General features: G+C 39.8%; 1 protein-coding gene across 9 annotated transcripts in view; it reads right to left on the minus strand.

Annotated features, from left to right (window-relative positions):
* Positions 1-24267, minus strand: part of LOC139566926 (teneurin-3) — a 248776-nt gene that overhangs the window by 177574 nt on the left and 46935 nt on the right. For 8 of the 9 annotated variants that reach the window (XM_071388305.1, XM_071388304.1, XM_071388308.1 and 5 more), the window contains exon 2: positions 13581-13805. The exons of the other annotated variant lie outside the window; for it this stretch is intronic. In XM_071388305.1, coding sequence (XP_071244406.1) covers positions 13581-13797 — 217 coding nt within the window. In that variant the 5' untranslated portion in view covers positions 13798-13805. The remainder of the gene's footprint in view (positions 1-13580; positions 13806-24267) is intronic. 9 annotated transcript variants of the gene reach the window in all.

Consider the following 24267-nt stretch of genomic DNA (forward strand, 5'->3'; position numbering starts at 1 on the left):
GACTCTTCTACAGATAAACATGACAAAATGGACTCTTCTACAGATAAACATGACAAAATGGACTCTTCTACAGATAAACATGACAAATGGACTCTTCTACAAATAAACATGACAAAATGGACCCTTCTACCGATAAACATGACAAATGGACTCTTCTACAAATAAACATGACAAAATGGACTCTTCTACAGATAAACATGACAAAATGGACTCTTCTACAGATAAACATGCCAAAATGGACTCTTCTACAGATAAACATGCCAAAATGGACTATTCTACAGATAAACATGACAAAATGGACTCTTCTACAAATAAACATGACAAAATGGACTCTTCTACAGATAAACATGCCAGAATTGACTCTTCTACAGATAGACATGACAAAATGGACTCTTCTACAGATAAACATGACAAATGGACTCTTCTACAGATACACATGACAAAATGGACTCTTCTACAGATACACATGCCAAAATGGACTCTTCTACAGATAAACATGACAAAATGGACTCTTCTACAGATAAACATGCCAACATTGACTCTTCTACAAATAAACATGACAAATGGACTCTTCTACAGATAAACATGCCAAAATGGACTCTTCTACAGATAAACATGCCAAAATGGACTCTTCTACAGATAAACATGCCAAAATGGACTCTTCTACAGATAAACATGCCAAAATGGACTCTTCTACAGATAAACATGCCAAAATGGACTCTTCTACAGATAAACATGACAAATGGACTCTTCTACAAATAAACATGACAAAATGGACTCTTCTACAGATAAACATGACAAAATGTACTCTTCTACCGATAAACATGACAAATGGACTCTTCTACAAATAAACATGACAAAATTGACTCTTCTACAGATAAACATGACAAAATGGACTCTTCTACCGATAAACATGACAAATGGACTCTTCTACAAATAAACATGACAAATGGACTCTTCTACAGATAAACATGACAAAATGGACTCTTCTACAAATAAACATGACAAATGGACTCTTCTACCGATAAACATGACAAATGGAATCTTCTACAAATAAACATGACAAATGGACTCTTCTACAGATAAACATGCCAAAATGGACTCTTCTACAAATAAACATGACAAATGGACATTTCTACAAATAAACATGCCAAAATTGACTCTTCTACAGATAAACATGACAAAATGGACTCTTCTACCGATAAACATGACAAATGGACTCTTCTACAAATAAACATGACAAATGGACTCTTCTACAGATAAACATGCCAAAATGGACTCTTCTACAGATAAACATGCCAAATGGACTCTTCTACAAATAAACATGACAAAATGGACTCTTCTAACGATAAACATGCCAAAATGGACTCTTCTACAGATAAACATGACAAAATGGACTCTTCTACAGATAAACATGACAAAATGGACTCTTCTACAGATAAACATGCCAAAATGGACTCTTCTACAGATAAACATGACAAATGGACTCTTCTACAGATAAACATGACAAAATGGACTCTTCTACAGATAAACATGACAAAATGGACTCTTCTACAGATAAACATGACAAAATGGACTCTTCTACAGATAAACATGACAAATGGACTCTTCTACCGATAAACATGACAAATGGACTCTTCTACAAATAAACATGACAAATGGACTCTTCTACAGATAAACATGCCAAAATTGACTCTTCTACAAATAAACATGACAAATGGACTCTTCTACAAATAAACATGCCAAAATTGACTCTTCTACAGATAAACATGACAAAATGGACTCTTCTACAGACAAACATGCCAAAATGGACTCTTCTACAGATAAACATGCCAAAATGGACTCTTCTACAGATAAACATGCCAAAATGGAGTCTTCTACAAATAAACATGACAAAATGGACTCTTCTACAGATAAACATGCCAGAATTGACTCTTCTACAGATAAACATGACAAAATGGACTCTTCTACAGATAAACATGACAAAATTGACTCTTCTACAAATAAACATGACAAATGGACTCTTCTACAGATACACATGACAAAATGGACTCTTCTACAGATAAACATGACAAAATGGACTCTTCTACAGATAAACATGCCAAAATTGACTCTTCTACAAATAAACATGACAAATGGACTCTTCTACAGATAAACATGCCAAAATGGACTCTTCTACAGATAAACATGCCAAAATGGACTCTTCTACAGATAAACATGCCAAAATGGACTCTTCTACAGATAAACATGCCAAAATGGACTCTTCTACAGATAAACATGACAAATGGACTCTTCTACAAATAAACATGACAAAATGGACTCTTCTACAGATAAACATGACAAAATGGACTCTTCTACCGATAAACATGACAAATGGACTCTTCTACAAATAAACATGACAAAATGGACTCTTCTACAGATAAACATGACAAAATGGACTCTTCTACCGATAAACATGACAAATGGACTCTTCTACAAATAAACATGACAAATGGACTCTTCTACAGATAAACATGACAAAATGGACTCTTCTACAAATAAACATGACAAATGGACTCTTCTACCGATAAACATGACAAATGGACTCTTCTACAAATAAACATGACAAATGGACTCTTCTACAGATAAACATGCCAAAATGGACTCTTCTACAAATAAACATGACAAATGGACTCTTCTACAAATAAACATGCCAAAATTGACTCTTCTACAGATAAACATGACAAAATGGACTCTTCTACCGATAAACATGACAAATGGACTCTTCTACAAATAAACATGACAAATGGACTCTTCTACAGATAAACATGCCAAAATGGACTCTTCTACAGATAAACATGCCAAATGGACTCTTCTACAAATAAACATGACAAAATGGACTCTTCTACCGATAAACATGACAAATGGACTCTTCTACAGATAAACATGACAAAATGGACTCTTCTACAGATAAACATGCCAAAATGGACTCTTCTACCGATAAACATGACAAATGGACTCTTCTACAAATAAACATGACAAATGGACTCTTCTACAGATAAACATGCCAAAATTGACGCTTCTACAGATAAACATGCCAAATGGACTCTTCTACAAATAAACATGACAAAATGAACTCTTCTACCGATAAACATGACAAATGGACTCTTCTACAGATAAACATGACAAAATGGACTCTTCTACAGATAAACATGACAAAATGGACTCTTCTACAGATAAACATGCCAAAATGGACTTTTCTACCGATAAACATGACAAAATGGACTCTTCTACAGATAAACATGACAAAATGGACTCTTCTACAGATAAACATGACAAAATGGACTCTTCTACAGATAAACATGACAAATGGACTCTTCTACCGATAAACATGACAAATGGACTCTTCTACAAATAAACATGACAAATTGACTCTTCTACAGATAAACATGCCAAAATTGACTCTTCTACAAATAAACATGACAAATGGACTCTTCTACAAATAAACATGCCAAAATTGACTCTTCTACAGATAAACATGACAAAATGGACTCTTCTACAGACAAACATGCCAAAATGGACTCTTCTACAGATAAACATGCCAAAATGGACTCTTCTACAGATAAACATGCCAAAATGGAGTCTTCTACAAATAAACATGACAAAATGGACTCTTCTACAGATAAACATGCCAGAATTGACTCTTCTACAGATAAACATGACAAAATGGACTCTTCTACAGATAAACATGACAAAATTGACTCTTCTACAAATAAACATGACAAATGGACTCTTCTACAGATACACATGACAAAATGGACTCTTCTACAGATAAACATGACAAAATGGACTCTTCTACAGATAAACATGCCAAAATTGACTCTTCTACAAATAAACATGACAAATGGACTCTTCTACAGATAAACATGCCAAAATGGACTCTTCTACAGATAAACATGCCAAAATGGACTCTTCTACAGATAAACATGCCAAAATGGACTCTTCTACAGATAAACATGCCAAAATGGACTCTTCTACAGATAAACATGACAAATGGACTCTTCTACAAATAAACATGACAAAATGGACTCTTCTACAGATAAACATGACAAAATGGACTCTTCTACCGATAAACATGACAAATGGACTCTTCTACAAATAAACATGACAAAATGGACTCTTCTACAGATAAACATGACAAAATGGACTCTTCTACCGATAAACATGACAAATGGACTCTTCTACAAATAAACATGACAAATGGACTCTTCTACAGATAAACATGACAAAATGGACTCTTCTACAAATAAACATGACAAATGGACTCTTCTACAAATAAACATGACAAATGGACTCTTCTACAAATAAACATGACAAATGGACTCTTCTACAGATAAACATGCCAAAATGGACTCTTCTACAAATAAACATGACAAATGGACTCTTCTACAAATAAACATGCCAAAATTGACTCTTCTACAGATAAACATGACAAAATGGACTCTTCTACCGATAAACATGACAAATGGACTCTTCTACAAATAAACATGACAAATGGACTCTTCTACAGATAAACATGCCAAAATGGACTCTTCTACAGATAAACATGCCCAAATGGACTCTTCTACAGATAAACATGATAAAACGGACTCTTCTACAGATAAACATGCCAGAATTGACTCTTCTACAAATAAACATGCCAAAATGGACCCTTCTACAAATAAACATGCCAAAATGGACCATTCTACAAATAAACATGACAAATGGACTCTTCTACAGATAAACATGCCAAAATGGACTCTTCTACAGATAAACATGACAAAACGGACTCTTCTACAGATAAACATGATAAAACGGACTCTTCTACAGATAAACATGCCAGAATTGACTCTTCTACAAATAAACATGCCAAAATGGACCCTTCTACAAATAAACATGCCAAAATGGACCCTTCTACAAATAAACATGACAAATGGACTCTTCTACAGATAAACATGCCAAAATGGACTCTTCTACAGATAAACATGACAAAATGGACTCTTCTACAGATAAACATGACAAAATGGACTCTTCTACAGATAAACATGACAAATGGACTCTTCTACAGATAAACATGACAAAATGGACCCTTCTACCGATAAACATGACAAATGGACTCTTCTACAAATAAACATGACAAAATGGACTCTTCTACAGATAAACATGACAAAATGGACTCTTCTACAGATAAACATGCCAAAATGGACTCTTCTACAGATAAACATGCCAAAATGGACTCTTCTACAGATAAACATGCCAAAATGGACTATTCTACAAATAAACATGACAAAATGGACTCTTCTACAGATAAACATGCCAGAATTGACTCTTCTACAGATAGACATGACAAAATGGACTCTTCTACAGATAAACATGACAAATGGACTCTTCTACAGATACACATGACAAAATGGACTCTTCTACAGATACACATGACAAAATGGACTCTTCTACAGATAAACATGACAAAATGGACTCTTCTACAGATAAACATGCCAAAATTGACTCTTCTACAAATAAACATGACAAATGGACTCTTCTACAGATAAACATGCCAAAATGGACTCTTCTACAGATAAACATGCCAAAATGGACTCTTCTACAGATAAACATGCCAAAATGGACTCTTCTACAGATAAACATGCCAAAATGGACTCTTCTACAGATAAACATGCCAAAATGGACTCTTCTACAGATAAACATGACAAATGGACTCTTCTACAAATAAACATGACAAAATGGACTCTTCTACAGATAAACATGACAAAATGGACTCTTCTACCGATAAACATGACAAATGGACTCTTCTACAAATAAACATGACAAAATGGACTCTTCTACAGATAAACATGCCAAAATGGACTCTTCTACCGATAAACATGACAAATGGACTCTTCTACAAATAAACATGACAAATGGACTCTTCTACAGATAAACATGACAAAATGGACTCTTCTACAAATAAACATGACAAATGGACTCTTCTACCGATAAACATGACAAATGGACTCTTCTACAAATAAACATGACAAATGGACTCTTCTACAGATAAACATGCCAAAATGGACTCTTCTACAAATAAACATGACAAATGGACTCTTCTACAAATAAACATGCCAAAATTGACTCTTCTACAGATAAACATGACAAAATGGACTCTTCTACCGATAAACATGACAAATGGACTCTTCTACAAATAAACATGACAAATGGACTCTTCTACAGATAAACATGCCAAAATGGACTCTTCTACAGATAAACATGCCAAATGGACTCTTCTACAAATACACATGACAAAATGGACTCTTCTACCGATAAACATGCCAAAATGGACTCTTCTACAGATAAACATGACAAAATGGACTCTTCTACAGATAAACATGCCAAAATGGACTCTTCTACAGATAAACATGACAAATGGACTCTTCTACAGATAAACATGACAAAATGGACTCTTCTACAGATAAACATGACAAAATGGACTCTTCTACAGATAAACATGACAAAATGGACTCTTCTACAGATAAACATGACAAATGGACTCTTCTACCGATAAACATGACAAATGGACTCTTCTACAAATAAACATGACAAATGGACTCTTCTACAGATAAACATGCCAAAATTGACTCTTCTACAAATAAACATGACAAATGGACTCTTCTACAAATAAACATGCCAAAATTGACTCTTCTACAGATAAACATGACAAAATGGACTCTTCTACAGACAAACATGCCAAAATGGACTCTTCTACAGATAAACATGCCAAAATGGACTCTTCTACAGATAAACATGCCAAAATGGACTCTTCTACAAATAAACATGACAAAATGGACTCTTCTACAGATAAACATGCCAGCATTGACTCTTCTACAGATAAACATGACAAAATGGACTCTTCTACAGATAAACATGACAAAATTGACTCTTCTACAAATAAACATGACAAATGGACTCTTCTACAGATACACATGACAAAATGGACTCTTCTACAGATAAACATGCCAAAATTGACTTTTCTACAAATAAACATGACAAATGGACTCTTCTACAGATAAACATGCCAAAATGGACTCTTCTACAGATAAACATGCCAAAATGGACTCTTCTACAGATAAACATGCCAAAATGGACTCTTCTACAGATAAACATGCCAAAATGGACTCTTCTACAGATAAACATGACAAATGGACTCTTCTACAAATAAACATGACAAAATGGACTCTTCTACAGATAAACATGACAAAATGGACTCTTCTACCGATAAACATGACAAATGGACTCTTCTACAAATAAACATGACAAAATGGACTCTTCTACAGATAAACATGACAAAATGGACTCTTCTACCGATAAACATGACAAATGGACTCTTCTACAAATAAACATGACAAATGGACTCTTCTACAGATAAACATGACAAAATGGACTCTTCTACAAATAAACATGACAAATGGACTCTTCTACCGATAAACATGACAAATGGAGTCTTCTACAAATAAACATGACAAATGGACTCTTCTACAGATAAACATGCCAAAATGGACTCTTCTACAAATAAACATGACAAATGGACTCTTCTACAAATAAACATGCCAAAATTGACTCTTCTACAGATAAACATGACAAAATGGACTCTTCTACCGATAAACATGACAAATGGACTCTTCTACAAATAAACATGACAAATGGACTCTTCTACAGATAAACATGCCAAAATGGACTCTTCTACAGATAAACATGCCAAATGGACTCTTCTACAAATAAACATGACAAAATGGACTCTTCTACCGATAAACATGACAAATGGACTCTTCTACAGATAAACATGACAAAATGGACTCTTCTACAGATAAACATGACAAAATGGACTCTTCTACCGATAAACATGACACATGGACTCTTCTACAAATAAACATGACAAATGGACTCTTCTACAGATAAACATGCCAAAATTGACGCTTCTACAGATAAACATGCCAAATGGACTCTTCTACAAATAAACATGACAAAATGAACTCTTCTACCGATAAACATGACAAATGGACTCTTCTACCGATAAACATGACAAATGGACTCTTCTACAAATAAACATGACAAATGGACTCTTCTACAGATAAACATGACAAAATGGACTCTTCTACAAATAAACATGACAAATGGACTCTTCTACCGATAAACATGACAAATGGAGTCTTCTACAAATAAACATGACAAATGGACTCTTCTACAGATAAACATGCCAAAATGGACTCTTCTACAAATAAACATGACAAATGGACTCTTCTACAAATAAACATGCCAACATTGACTCTTCTACAGATAAACATGACAAATGGACTCTTCTACAAATAAACATGCCAACATTGACTCTTCTACAGATAAACATGACAAAATGGACTCTTCTACCGATAAACATGACAAATGGACTCTTCTACAAATAAACATGACAAATGGACTCTTCTACAGATAAACATGCCAAAATGGACTCTTCTACAGATAAACATGCCAAATGGACTCTTCTACAAATAAACATGACAAAATGGACTCTTCTACCGATAAACATGACAAATGGACTCTTCTACAGATAAACATGACAAAATGGACTCTTCTACAGATAAACATGACAAAATGGACTCTTCTACCGATAAACATGACAAATGGACTCTTCTACAAATAAACATGACAAATGGACTCTTCTACAGATAAACATGCCAAAATTGACGCTTCTACAGATAAACATGCCAAATGGACTCTTCTACAAATAAACATGACAAAATGAACTCTTCTACCGATAAACATGACAAATGGACTCTTCTACAGATAAACATGACAAAATGGACTCTTCTACAGATAAACATGACAAAATGGACTCTTCTACAGATAAACATGCCAAAATGGACTCTTCTACCGATAAACATGACAAAATGGACTCTTCTACAGATAAACATGACAAAATGGACTCTTCTACAGATAAACATGACAAAATGGACTCTTCTACAGATAAACATGACAAAATGGACTCTTCTACAGATAAACATGCCAAAATGGACTCTTCTACAAATAAACATGACAAATGGACTCTTCTACAAATAAACATGACAAAATTGACTCTTCTACAAATAAACATGCCCAAATGGACTCTTCTACAAATAAACATGACAAATGGACTCTTCTACAAATAAACATGACAAAATGGACTCTTCTACAGATAAACATGCCAAAATGGACTCTCCTACAGATAAACATGACAAAATGGACTCTTCTGCAGATAAACATGACAAATGGACTCTTCTACAAATAAACATGACAAATGGACTCTTCTACAGATAAACATGACAAAATGGACTCTTCTACAGATAAACATGACAAAATGGACTCTTCTACAAATAAACATGACAAAATGGACTCTTCTACAAATAAACATGCCAAAATGGACTCTTCTACAGATAAACATGACAAAATGGACTCTTCTACAGATAAACATGACAAAATGGACTCTTCTACAAATAAACATGACAAAATTGACTCTTCTACAAATAAACATGACAAAATGGACTCTTCTACAGATAAACATGACAAAATGGACTCTTCTGCAGATAAACATGCCAAAATGGACTCTTCTACAAATAAACATGCCAAAATGGACTCTTCTACAGATAAACATGACAAAATGGACTCTTCTACAGATAAACATGCCAAAATGGACTCTTCTACAATTAAACATGACAAAATGGACTCTTCTACAGATAAACATGACAAAATGGACTCTTCTGCAGATAAACATGACAAAATGGACTCTTCTACAGATAAACATGACAAAATGGACTCTTCTACAGATAAACATGACAAAATGGACTCTTCTACAGATACATATGCCAGAATGGACTCTTCTACAAATAAACATGCCGAAATGGACTCTTCTACAAATAAACATGCCAAAATTGACTCTTCTACAGATAAATATGACAAAATGGACTCTTCTACCGATAAACATGCCAAAATGGACTCTTCTACAGATAAACATGCCAAAATGGACTCTTCTACAGATAAACATGCCAAAATGGACTCTTCTACAGATAAATATGACAAAATGGACTCTTCTACCGATAAACATGACAAAATGGACTCTTCTACAAATAAACATGACAAAATGGACTCTTCTACAGATAAACATGACAAAATGGACTCTTCTACAAATAAACATGACAAATGGACTCTTCTACCGATAAACATGACAAAATGGACTCTTCTATAGATAAACATGACAAAATGGGCTCTTCTACAGATAAACATGCCAGAATGGACTCTTCTACAGATAAACATGCCAAAATTGACTCTTCTACAGATAAACATGCCAAAATGGACTCTTCTACAGATAAACATGACAAAATGGACTCTTCTACAGATAAACATGCCAAAATGGACTCTTCTACAGATAAACATGACAAATGGACTCTTCTACAAATAAACATGACAAAATGGACTCTTCTACAGATAAACATGACAAAATGGACTCTTCTACAAATAAACATGACAAAATTGACTCTTCTACAGATAAACATGACAAAATGGACTCTTCTACAAATAAACATGCCAAAATTGACTCTTCTACAAATAAACATGACAAATGGACTCTTCTACAAATAAACATGCCAAAATGGACTCTTCTACAGATAAACATGCCAAAATGGACTCTTCTACAGATAAACATAACAAAATGGACTCTTCTACAGATAAACATGCCAAAATGGACTCTTCTACAAATAAACATGCCAAAATGGACTCTTCTACAGATAAACATGACAAAATTGACTATTCTACAGATAAACATAACAAAATGGACTCTTCTACAGATAAACATGACAACATAAGTACAAATCTATTTGAAGTTCTGCCTATAAATGGCTTATAAACAAGGCCGTTTTCTAACTGCTTAATTAAGTACATTCATATGTGTATAAACAGCTTTCATTGAGCACTCCTCAAAAACCTGCGTCTCTCTCTATTCTCTGTCCAGTCTCCTCTAGATTCACAGTGCAGATCCAGCGGAGGCCCAATGTCTGCTAGTGACAGCCACTACAGGTTAGGACCTCTCCTCTCCATCCCTCTCTCTCCCTGACACTGATGCAGTCAGACTGGGAGCACTGAGGCTGCACAGAGAAGCCCGAATTCATTTTGGGATATGAAGGCCAAACAGCACTGAATGACAGGAGGCAAGGTACTGGGAGTGAGGGTGGGTGGATGAGTTGTATGTCTGTCTGTGAGTGTCTGTGCTTGTTTGATTGTGTGTGTGTGTGTCTGTGTGTGCATGTGCGCAAGTCTTTCTCTCAGACAACGGGAGAGAGAGAGAGGCAGGCCGAAACTGGGCCATGTTGGGGTGAGAAGTGCCTTGTCATAGTATAGTCCTGTCTCTATGACAACGAGATGCAGTCACAGCCTATTAAAACCTTTTGAAGCTAGGGGGCAGAATTTTTATGTTTGGAAAAATAACGTTCCCATTGTAAGCTGCCTATTTCTCAGGTCCAGATGCTAGAATATGCATATAATTGACAGAGTAGGATAGAAAACTCTAAAGTTTCCAAAACTGTCAAAATATTGTCTGTGAGTATAACAGAACTGATTTTGCAGGCGAAAACCTGAGGAAATCCAACCCGGAAGTGACTTCTATTTTGAAAAATCACTGTTCCATTGCCTGCCTTTCGTCCATTTAAAGGGATATCAACCAGATTCCCTTTCATGTGGCTTCCTCATGGCGTGAACAGTCTTTAGACATAGTTTCAAGCTTTTATTTTGAAAAATGAGCGAGATTTATCAAAACGCGTCAGTGGATAGACGGATGTCCCTCCATTAGTTGATGCGCGCGACACTCGTTGCTCGACATTTTCTTTCTCTCCAGTATTGAATAGTTTACAGTCCGGTTGAAATATTATTGATTATTGATGTTAAAAACAACCTGACGATTGATTATTAAAAACGTTTGACATGTTTCTACGACCTTTACGGATACTATATGGATTTTCGTCAAGCCTTGATGACTTGCCTAAGGCTGCGGAATACTGAACATAACGCGCCAAACAAATGGAGTTTTTTTTATATAAAAAAAATCTTTATCGAACAAAAATAACATTTCTTGTGTAACTGGGAGTCTCGTGAGTGCAAACATCCGAATATCATCAAAGGTAAGCGATTAATTGTATTGCTTTTCTGGCTTTCGTGACCAATCTACATGGCTGCTAGGTGTTCTTAATGTTTTGTCTAGTGATCGATAAACTCACAAACGCTTAGATTGCTTTCGCTGTAAAGCATATTTTCAAAATCTGACACGACAGGTGGATTAACAACAAGCTAAACTGTGTTTTGCTATATTGCATTTGTGATTTCATGATTATAAATATTTTTAGCTATTTTTTGTATTTGGTGCTCTGCAATTCAGCGGTTGTTTACGAAAATGATCCCGCTAAAGGGATCCGTGCGTCAAGAAGTTAACAGAGCCTCCTGTCTCCTATCCACAGTCTGGCTACTGCCCTCTGCTCTGAATGGCTCTAATGTCACATTAGGAGAAACTAGTCCTCTCTGTGTACTTGAGATGCACTTAAACCTTCATTTCAACTTTAACCCCAACTACATTGGGTCAGCAATTACCAGACTAAATCTACAACACATGTCAAACAATGGTCATAAAAGACAGCAATGCTAAAACAACAGACACACAGTTCAGACAGAGGTTTCAACCGCATGACAGGGAAACAGAACATATAGACGAGCTAGAATGGGAAAACTAACTATATTTAACTTCTCTATAAGAGTCTGTCTGGCTATCAATCAGACTAACTAGAAACAGCTGGAAGTTCCGGGCATTTCCATAAGCACATATTGAGAATAGAGAAACGTTCTGTTGTCAGTAAAGAGAGAAACTGTTGTGATAGTAAATAGAGAGAAAGTAGCAACAATCCTGTGCCTCACCATTACAAGATGTTGCGAGAACATTATACAGATAAGAGAGGGAACGTTGAGGGAACGTTGTGCATTAAAGAGAGGGAACGTTGAGGGAATGTTGTACAGTAAAGAGCGAGAACGTTGAGGGAACATTGTGCAGTAAAGAGAGGGAACGTTGAAGGAACGTTGTGCATTAAAGAGAGGGAACGTTGAGGGAATGTTGTACAGTAAAGAACGAGAACGTTGAGGGAATGTTGTGCAGTAAAGTAAGGGAACGTTGTGCAGTAGAGGGAACGTTGTGCAGTAAAGAGAGGGAACGTTGTGCAGTAAAGAAAGGGAACGTTGTGCAGTAAAGAGAGGGAACGTTGTGCAGTAAAGAGAGGGAACGTTATGGGAATGTTGTGCAATAAAGAGAGGGAACATTGTGAGGATGTTTTGCACATTGTGGGAACGGTATAGAGCGCAGATAGAGAACGTTGTGAGAACATTGTAGGGACGTTGTGCCTTACCATTCCAGGACATTTTGAGAACATTATATACTAAAGAGAGAAGGTTGTGGGAATGTTGTGCAGTCAAGGGAGAGAAGGTTGTGGGAACATTGTAGGGACGTTGTGCCTTACCATTACAGGCGAGGCCGTGGTGGCTGTGAGCTGTGACCTGCGTTACAGGTAAGTACAGCGTGGCTGTGTACTCTTCCTCGTCCTCGTCCGACTCATGGACCGCCGGATGGGCGCTGGCGCTACTTAGCAACGAGCTCTGGTTGTCATGGAGATTGGGTGATGGTGGTTGCGAGTGTGAATGGTCAGTAACTGATGGGCTGGGTAGAGAGGATGGCATGGGAGAACCTAAAGAAAAGAATTAAACCACCCATAAACAATAAGACTAACAAACAAAAAAACAAACAACACAAAATGAAACTATGGCAACAGAACATACAGGTTTTGCTAGTAGAAATCATACTGACATAGAAAGTGATCATGGGACATTGTGACAGTTGGTTTGCCTGGGTGAATACTTGGTTTGTCAGTCAATAACCGTGTCATCATTGCGTCTGTTCACTAGATAGTGTATCTTCCTCTGGCATACATAACAACTTGGAGACCGTGGCCATTTGACTAGCTAGTCATGGTTATCACACATTTCCAACTTGAGTTCCCGCAAAATTCTGTCCACAATCACCCTCTTCCTAGACACCACACACATACAGAAATACACTGACACATTCATACAAAGCCAACTGGTTTCCAAGAATGTGTTAAGTGCGTCTCGAGTTCACACACACACACACACACACACACACACACACACACACACACACACACACACACACACACACACACACACACACACACACACACACACACACACACACACACACACACACACACTGCATCTTGGTTTGAAAGGTAATGATAACATGTTATTTTTCTCTGACTCTCCACACACAATGCCTTCATCACAGATACAGAGTAGCAATGGCTGCACAATGCAGAGACAACAACACTGCAGAGACAACAACACTGCAGAGACAACAACACTGCAGAGACAACAACACTGCAGAGACAACAACACTGCAGAGACAACAACACTGCAGAGACAACAACACTGCAGAGACAACAACACTGCAGAGACACTCCTGGAGTGCGCCCCAAATGGCATTCTATTGTCATTTATAGTGCACTACTTTAGATCAGTCTCTAAGGCTGTTATTAGCAGATCACACAGGAAAGAGCACCCACCCCTCTTTTGTAACTCGGCCCTAAAGCCCAATTTCCTGCAGCGATTGTTGTGGGGAGACCGTCTGAAATGGGGGAGGACAATTTCCTGCAGCGATTGCTGTGGGGAGACCGTCTGAAATAGGGGAGGACAATTTCCTGCAGCGATTGTTGTGGGGAGACCGTCTGAAATGGGGGAGGACAATTTCCTGCAGCGATTGTTGTGGGGAGACCGTCTGAAATAGGGGAGGACAATTTCCTGCAGCGATTGTTGTGGGGAGACCGTCTGAAATAGGGGAGGACAATTTCCTGCAGCGATTGTTGTGGGGAGACCGTCTGAAATAGGGGAGGACAATTTCCTGCAGCGATTGCTGTGGGGAGACCGTCTGAAATGGGGGAGGACATTTCTTCAGGCGTCTGAAGAAATGACTGAGTCGCCAGAAAGACGGAGACGGGATTCTTTAATCAAAACGCTGACAACCTTCTGAGCTTTATCTTATGGTCAACTAGCCCAGAATGATGAAGACATACTACATTCTACAACCGTCTCATATGGAAATGTATTACCATGTTTCACATCTACGCTACCGGGCCGCTTGCCGGTGGGCTTTTTCAACTTACAAGATTGAGAAACCGAGATCGTCGCCTCGTACGTACAGTAGGACTTTCACCGCGGTCTACTTGATGTCAGCGCCAGGCCACATCCACATCAGCTGTATTCTCATAGGGTCATCAAGACATAACAGGCTATATAACCTCCAGGCAGGATAACAGGCGACGATGGGGAAGTGTGTGTGTGTGTGTGTGTGTGTGTGTGTGTGTGTGTGTGTGTGTGTGTGTGTGTGTGTGTGTGTGTGTGTGTGTGTGTGTGTGTGTGTGTGTGTGTGTGTGTGTGTGTGTGTGTGATAAGGAAGTGTGGCAGTAAATACATAACAGCTCACTTAGTTGTGACAGATGGTTCCATCAAGGATTTAGCGGTCCCAATTCACTGAACCCACAGCTATACGTATCTCAAATCTGTCTGTCTGTTTACAGCACTTATACCCTCCATCCATCCATCCATCTTATAGCAGCCATATACACACAAACATATAAATACAGTACATCTATGGCAGAAAGTCACAAAATAGGTTATACATTCATTATTTAACAGAGTGTGTGTGTGTGTGTGTGTGTGTGTGTGTGTGTGTGTGTGTGTGTGTGTGTGTGTGTGTGTGTGTGTGTGTGTGTGTGTGTGAGTGGCCTGTCAGCGTGCTCTGTTCAAGTTCCCTCCACGCATGCACGCACGCACGCACACGCACCGCACACACACACACACACACACACACACACACACACACACACACACACACACACACACACACACACACACACACACACACACACACACACACACACACACACACACACTCCAGCGATGCCCTACTTTGACTCCAGAGAGTTCTCACTGTGTAGTCCATACTGTGTTAAGTGTCCCTGAAGTCATGTAATTATTTTCTCTTGCTCCTGTTCCCATCATGCCCTCCTCTCTCCACACAAATCTCCGACAGTCAGAGAGGGAAAGGGACAGGATGGGGAAAAAACAAGCGTACTCCTTTTAATTAATCAGACGTTTCTTTCCGTCTTTATTTGTGAGGGGCCAGCGTGCCTTGCTTGCACTCTGGGGTGTTAGGCTGGGTTTCTGTATAAGCACTTAGTGACAACTGCTGATGTTAAAAGGGCTTTATAGATGAATGTGATTGATTGATGGAGGGCTACTGTGTTACATACAGCTGATGGGAGAAACACAATTAGAGGCAGAGAAGTCGTGTGGGTTCTATCTCTGTTCTATACTGCTCAGCCCTGTATCAGTTATATCTCTGTTGTATACTGCTCAGCCCTGTATCAGTTATATCTCTGTTCCATACTGCTCAGCCCTGTATCAGTTATATCTCTGTTCCATACTGCTCAGCCCTGTATCAGTTCTATCTCTGTTCTATACTGCTCAGCCCTGTATCAGTTGTATCTCTGTTCTATACTACTCAGCCCTGTATCAGTTGTATCTCTGTTCTATACTGCTCAGCCCTGTATCAGTTATATCTCTGTTCTATACTGCTCAGCCCTGTATCAGTTATATCTCTGTTCTATACTGCTCAGCCCTGTATCAGTTATATCTCTGTTCTATACTGCTCAGCCCTGTATCAGTTATATCTCTGTTCTATACTGCTCAGCCCTGTATCAGTTATATCTCTGTTCCATACTGCTCAGCCCTGTATCAGTTATATCTCTGTTCTATACTGCTCAGCCCTGTATCAGTTATATCTCTGTTCCATACTGCTCAGCCCTGTATCAGTTCTATCTCTGTTCTATACTGCTCAGCCCTGTATCAGTTATATCTCTGTTCTATACTGCTCAGCCCTGTATCAGTTATATCTCTGTTCCATACTGCTCAGCCCTGTATCAGTTCTATCTCTGTTTCATACTGCTCAGCCCTGTATCAGTTATATAAAATGTGACATTTTATTTTACAAAAGTAGATATTAAAAACTGTAGCTGGTACCTTGCCTTAGGTGATATGTCCCCTCTTCTTCCATATTACACCAACCACTTTAATAATGAGGACAGTCAATTGTGAGAGGAAGCTGAGCGTGTGTGTGTGTATCGCCTGTGGTCAATGTCTCTCTTGATGCTCCTGAACAATCACTCTTAATTAAGAGGAAAGTACAGACAAGGCCGCAGAGAGTTGGGGAGAGAGAGAGAGAGAGAGAGAGAGAGAGAGAGAGAGAGAGAGAGAGAGAGAGAGAGAGAGAGAGAGAGAGAGAGAGAGAGAGAGAGAGAGAGAGAGAGAGAGATATGGGGAATAGATAGACAGTATATAGACGAATAGATATAGTATGATAGAGAGAAAATTGAGAGAGACTGATAGAGACGTTAAAGGTTGTAATAGACTGACAGAGATGTTAAAGGTTGTAATAGACAGAGATGTTAAAGGTTGTAATAGACTGATAGAGATGTTAATGGTTGTAATAGACTGACAGAGATGTTAAAGGTTGTAATAGACTGACAGAGATGTTAAAGGTTGTAATAGACAGAGATGTTAAAGGTTGTAATAGACTGACAGAGATGTTAAAGGTTGTAATAGACAGAGATGGTAAAGGTTGTAATAGACTGACAGAGATGTTAAAGGTTGTAATAGACTGACAGAGATGTTAAAGGTTGTAATAGACAGAGATGTTAAAGGTTGTAATAGACTGATAGAGATGTTAAAGGTTGTAATAGACTGACAGAGATGTTAAAGGTTGTAATAGACTGACAGAGATGTTAAAGGTTGTAATAGACTGACAGAGATGTTAAAGGTTGTAATAGACTGACAGAGATGTTAAAGGTTGTAATAGAGACAGAGATGTTAAAGGTTGTAATAGACTGATAGAGATGTTAAAGGTTGTAATAGACTGACAGAGATGTTAAAGGTTGTAATAGACTGATAGAGATGTTAAAGGTTGTAATAGACTGACAGAGATGTTAAAGGTTGTAATAGACTGACAGAGATGTTAAAGGTTGTAATAGACAGAGATGTTAAAGGTTGTAATAGACTGATAGAGATGTTAATGGTTGTAATAGACTGATAGAGATGTTAAAGGTTGTAATAGACTGATAGAGATGTTAAAGGTTGTAATAGACTGACAGAGATGTTAAAGGTTGTAATAGACTGACAGAGATGTTAAAGGTTGTAATAGACTGACAGAGATGTTAAAGGTTGTAATAGACTGACAGAGATGTTAAAGGTTGTAATAGACAGAGATGTTAAAGGTTGTAATAGACTGACAGAGATGTTAAAGGTTGTAATAGACAGAGATGTTAAAGGTTGTAATAGACTGATAGAGATGTTAATGGTTGTAATAGACTGATAGAGATGTTAAAGGTTGTAATAGACTGATAGAGATGTTAAAGGTTGTAATAGACTGATAGAGATGTATATTGCATAACAAGAGTGAATCTCCGTCCCTGCAGTGTGTGTGTGTGTGCTCTGTGTGTATTGTGTGTGTGTGTGTCTGTCTACAGGCTTCAGTGGAGTGTTTCTTCCTGACAGTATTGGTGCCTGGCCCTACGTGGACATGCTGGGAAGGTTCACAGGTGCATGATGGGTATGATCCGCACCCTGTGGATCCTCATGGCTTCTCTCTCGGCTGAGACAGACGCCCTGTGTGTGTCTGTGTGTATGCCAGCATGGGTCAATGAAGAAAAGTGGAGGCAATTAATAAGTGTGGAGAGACCCAAGGAGATGGCTGTGTGTGTGTGTGTGTGTGTGTGTGTGTGTGTGTGTGTGTGTGTGTGTGTGTGTGTGTGTGTGTGTGTGTGTGTGTGTGTGTGTGTGTGTGTGTGTGTGTGTGTGTGTGTGAAAGAGAGACAGAAAGACAGAGAGAACTTACATTTAGAGGCTAAAACAGTCTATTTGGTGATGTGCCTGCTAATAAGGGAAAGCTTTTCTTTCTCTCAGCTTCTTCTCTCAGCTTCTTCTCTCAATGACCAGCACTGCCCGCTAGCTAATCAACACACGGGTGGCTGCTAGATGTGACTGTGTGTGTGTGTGTGTGTGTGTGTGTGTGTGTGTGTGTGTGTGTGTGTGTGTGTGTGTGTGTGTGTGTGTGTGTGTGTGTGTGTGTGTGTGTGTGTGTGTGTGTGTGTGTGTACATACGTGTGTGTTTGTGTGTGTGTTGAACCACTTTAGTGCAGTGAGAGACAAATCAGTGAGAGTGATGTTTAGGGAGTAGACCATGATCTATGGCCCTCATACCAACCGCTGCTCTGTGGCCCTCATACCAACCGCTGCTCTGTGGCCCTCATACCAACCGCTGCTCTGTGGCCCTCATACCAACCGCTGCTCTGTGGCCCTCATACCAACCACTGCGTTGTGGCCCTCATACCAACCACTGCGTTGTGGCCCTCATACCAACCACTGCGTTGTGGCCCTCATACCAACCACTGCTCTGTGGCCCTCATACCAACCACTGCGTTGTGGCCCTCATACCAACCACTGCGTTGTGGCCCTCATACCAACCACTGCGTTGTGGCCCTCATACCAACCACTGCTCTGTGGCCCTCATACCAACCACTGCGTTGTGGCCCTCATACCAACCACTGCGTTGTGGCCCTCATACCAACCACTGCCTAGTTAAATAAAGGTTAAATAAATAAATGAGTAGAGGAGGAAAAAATACATGCAAATGTCACACAGAATAAATTATACTCTCTGTTCCTCTCTCTCATGTCTCTCGCCTTCTCTCTCCCCCTCTCCCTCCCCCTCTCTTTTTCTTTCTTTCTCCCTCCCCAGTGCTGCAAACAAACAAACTTTCTAAAAAAGGACTGAGAGAAGGGGAGGAGAGGGGGAAGAAAGGAAAAGAGCTGTGACTGAGCCAGCTGTGTGGGTCCCTGTCCGCACTGCAGAGAAACACACACACACACAGACAGACACACAGACACACACAGACAGACACACAGACACACACACACACACACACACACACACACACACACACACACACACACACACACACACACACACACACACACACACACACACACACACACACACACACCAAGGCCCCATGGCGGAATACTCTTTCAATTCTCTTTCCAGTAGATTCTCTCTAAAGCAGTACCAAGGGGTGTTCCATCTGCTGAACTCTACAGTAGAACTCGACTGACAAAATAAGGTAGTACCCTTCCCAGCAAACTACCCAGAACATTCCCAGGACATGAAGCTCCTGCCTAACCCTATATATGGCCTACTCCCTGGCAAGCTGCACAATCTGGTGTGTGTGTGTGTGTGTGGGGGGTGGGGGGGTATTTGTATCTTCAAACCCCTACAACCAAACAGTAACTTTCAAATCAGTCCAACGTCTGTAGGCCACTCAGAACACAACATTATTTATTCATGTCTAACTGGCTAACCCAATCAGCATGTCCAATGTTTAACTGGCTAGCCCAATCAGCATGTCTCACATTTAACTGGCTAACCCAATCAGCATGTCTCACGTTTAACTGGCTAACCCAATCAGCATGCCTTACGTTTAACTGGCTAACCCAATCAGCATGTCTCACGTTTAACTGGCTAGCCCAATCAGCATGTCTCACGTTTAACTGGCTAACCCAATCAGCATGTCTCACGTTTAACTGGCTAACCCAATCAGCATGTCCAATGTTTAACTGGCTAGCCCAATCAGCATGTCTCACGTTTAACTGGCTAACCCAATCAGCATGTCTCACGTTTAACTGGCTAACCCAATCAGCATGTCTCACGTTTAACTGGCTAGCCCAATCAGCATGTCCAATGTTTAACTGGCTAGCCCAATCATCATGTCTCACGTTTAACTGGCTAACCCAATCAGCATGTCTCACGTTTAACTGGCTAACCCAATCAGCATGTCTCACGTTTAACTGGCTAGCCCAATCAGCATGTCTCACGTTTAACTGGCTAATCCAATCAGCATGTCTCACGTTTAACTGGCTAACCCAATCAGCATGTCTCACGTTTAACTGGCTAACCCAATCAGCATGTCTCACGTTTAACTGGCTAACCCAATCAGCATGTCTCACGTTTAACTGGATAACCCAATCAGCATGCCTCACGTTTAACTGGCTAACCCAATCAGCATGTCTCACGTTTAACTGGCTAGCCCAATCAGCATGTCTCACGTTTAACTGGCTAACCCAATCAGCATGTCTCACGTTTAACTGGCTAACCCAATCAGCATGCCTCACGTTTAACTGGCTAACCCAATCAGCATGCCTCACGTTTAACTGGCTAACCCAATCAGCATGTCTCACGTTTAACTGGCTAACCCAATCAGCATGTCTCACGTTTAACTGGCTAACCCAATCAGCATGTCTCACGCTTAACTGGCTAACCCAATCAGCATGTCTCACGTTTAACTGGCTAACTCAATCAGCATGTCTCACGTTTAACTGGCTAACCCAATCAGCATGTCTCACGTTTAACTGGCTAACCCAATCAGCATGCCTTACGTTTAACTGGCTAACCCAATCAGCATGTCTCACGTTTAACTGGATAACCCAATCAGCATGCCTCACGTTTAACTGGCTAACCCAATCAGCATGTCTCACGTTTAACTGGCTAGCCCAATCAGCATGTCTCACGTTTAACTGGCTAACCCAATCAGCATGTCTCACGTTTAACTGGCTAACCCAATCAGCATGCCTCACGTTTAACTGGCTAACCCAATCAGCATGCCTCACGTTTAACTGGCTAACCCAATCAGCATGTCTCACGTTTAACTGGCTAACCCAATCAGCATGCCTCACGTTTAACTGGCTAACCCAATCAGCATGTCTCACGCTTAACTGGCTAACCCAATCAGCATGTCTCACGTTTAACTGGCTAACCCAATCAGCATGCCTCACGTTTAACTGGCTAACCCAATCAGCATGTCTCACGTTTAACTGGCTAACCCAATCAGCATGTCTCACGTTTAACTGGCTAACCCAATCAGCATGCCTCACGTTTAACTGGCTAACCCAATCAGCATGTCTCACGTTTAACTGGCTAGCCCAATCAGCATGTCTCACGTTTAACTGGCTAACCCAATCAGCATGCCTTACGTTTAACTGGCTAACCCAATCAGCATGTCTCACGTTTAACTGGCTAACCCAATCAGCATGTCTCACGTTTAACTGGCTAACCCAATCAGCATGTCTCACGTTTAACTGGCTAGCCCAATCAGCATGCCTCACGTTTAACTGGCTAACCCAATCAGCATGTCTCACGTTTAACTGGCTAGCCCAATCAGCATGTCTCACGTTTAACTGGCTAACCCAATCAGCATGCCTTACGTTTAACTGGCTAACCCAATCAGCATGTCTCACGTTTAACTGGCTAACCCAATCAGCATGTCTCACGTTTAACTGGCTAACCCAATCAGCATGTCCAATGTTTAACTGGCTAGCCCAATCAGCATGTCTCACGTTTAACTGGCTAACCCAATCAGCATGTCTCACGTTTAACTGGCTAACCCAATCAGCATGTCCAATGTTTAACTGGCTAACCCAATCAGCATGCCTCACTTTTAACTGGCTAACCCAATCAGCATGTCTCACGTTTAACTGGCTAGCCCAATCAGCATGTCTCACGTTTAACTGGCTAACCCAATCAGCATGCCTCACGTTTAACTGGCTAACCCAATCAGCATGTCCAATGTTTAACTGGCTAGCCCAATCAGCATGTCTCACATTTAACTGGCTAACCCAATCAGCATGTCCAATGTTTAACTGGCTAGCCCAATCAGCATGTCTCACATTTAACTGGCTAACCCAATCAGCATGTCTCACGTTTAACTGGCTAAACCAATCAGCATGTCTCACGTTTAACTGGCTAACCCAATCAGCATGTCCAATGTTTAACTGGCTAGCCCAATCAGCATGTCTCACGTTTAACTGGCTAACCCAATCAGCATGCCTCACGTTTAACTGGCTAACCCAATCAGCATGTCCAATGTTTAACTGGCTAACCCAATCAGCATGCCTCACTTTTAACTGGCTAACCCAATCAGCATGTCTCACGTTTAACTGGCTAGCCCAATCAGCATGTCTCACGTTTAACTGGCTAACCCAATCAGCATGCCTCACGTTTAACTGGCTAACCCAATCAGCATGTCCAATGTTTAACTGGCTAGCCCAATCAGCATGTCTCACATTTAACTGGCTAACCCAATCAGCATGTCCAATGTTTAACTGGCTAGCCCAATCAGCATGTCTCACATTTAACTGGCTAACCCAATCAGCATGTCTCACGTTTAACTGGCTAAACCAATCAGCATGTCTCACGTTTAACTGGCTAACCCAATCAGCATGTCCAATGTTTAACTGGCTAGCCCAATCAGCATGTCTCACGTTTAACTGGCTAAACCAATCAGCATGTCTCACGTTTAACTGGCTAACCCAATCAGCATGTCTCACGTTTAACTGGCTAAACCAATCAGCATGTCTCACGTTTAACTGGCTAAACCAATCAGCATGTCTCACGTTTAACTGGCTAACCCAATCAGCATGTCTCACGTTTAACTGGCTAAACCAATCAGCATGTCTCACGTTTAACTGGCTAACCCAATCAGCATGTCCAATGTTTAACTGGCTAACCCAATCAGCATGTCTCACGTTTAACTGGCTAACCCAATCAGCATGCCTCACGTTTAACTGGCAAACCCAATCAGCATGCCTCACGTTTAACTGGCTAACCCAATCAGCATGTCCAATGTTTAACTGGCTAGCCCAATCAGCATGTCTCACGTTTAACTGGCTAACCCAATCAGCATGTCTCACGTTTAACTGGCTAACCCAATCAGCATGTCCAATGTTTAACTGGCTAGCCCAATCAGCATGTCTCACGTTTAACTGGCTAACCCAATCAGCATGCCTCACGTTTAACTGGCTAACCCAATCAGCATGCCTCACGTTTAACTGGCTAACCCAATCAGCATGTCCAATGTTTAACTGGCTAACCCAATATGTATGTGTAAGAGGTTATTATGAGAAGGTGTCATAGCCCTACAGGCTTCTCTCCACACCAGTCAGCCAGTCAGTCAGTCAGCCAGCCATT

Source organism: Salvelinus alpinus, chromosome 39 (assembly GCF_045679555.1).
Source record: "Salvelinus alpinus chromosome 39, SLU_Salpinus.1, whole genome shotgun sequence".
NCBI classification, from domain to species: Eukaryota; Metazoa; Chordata; class Actinopteri; order Salmoniformes; family Salmonidae; genus Salvelinus; species Salvelinus alpinus.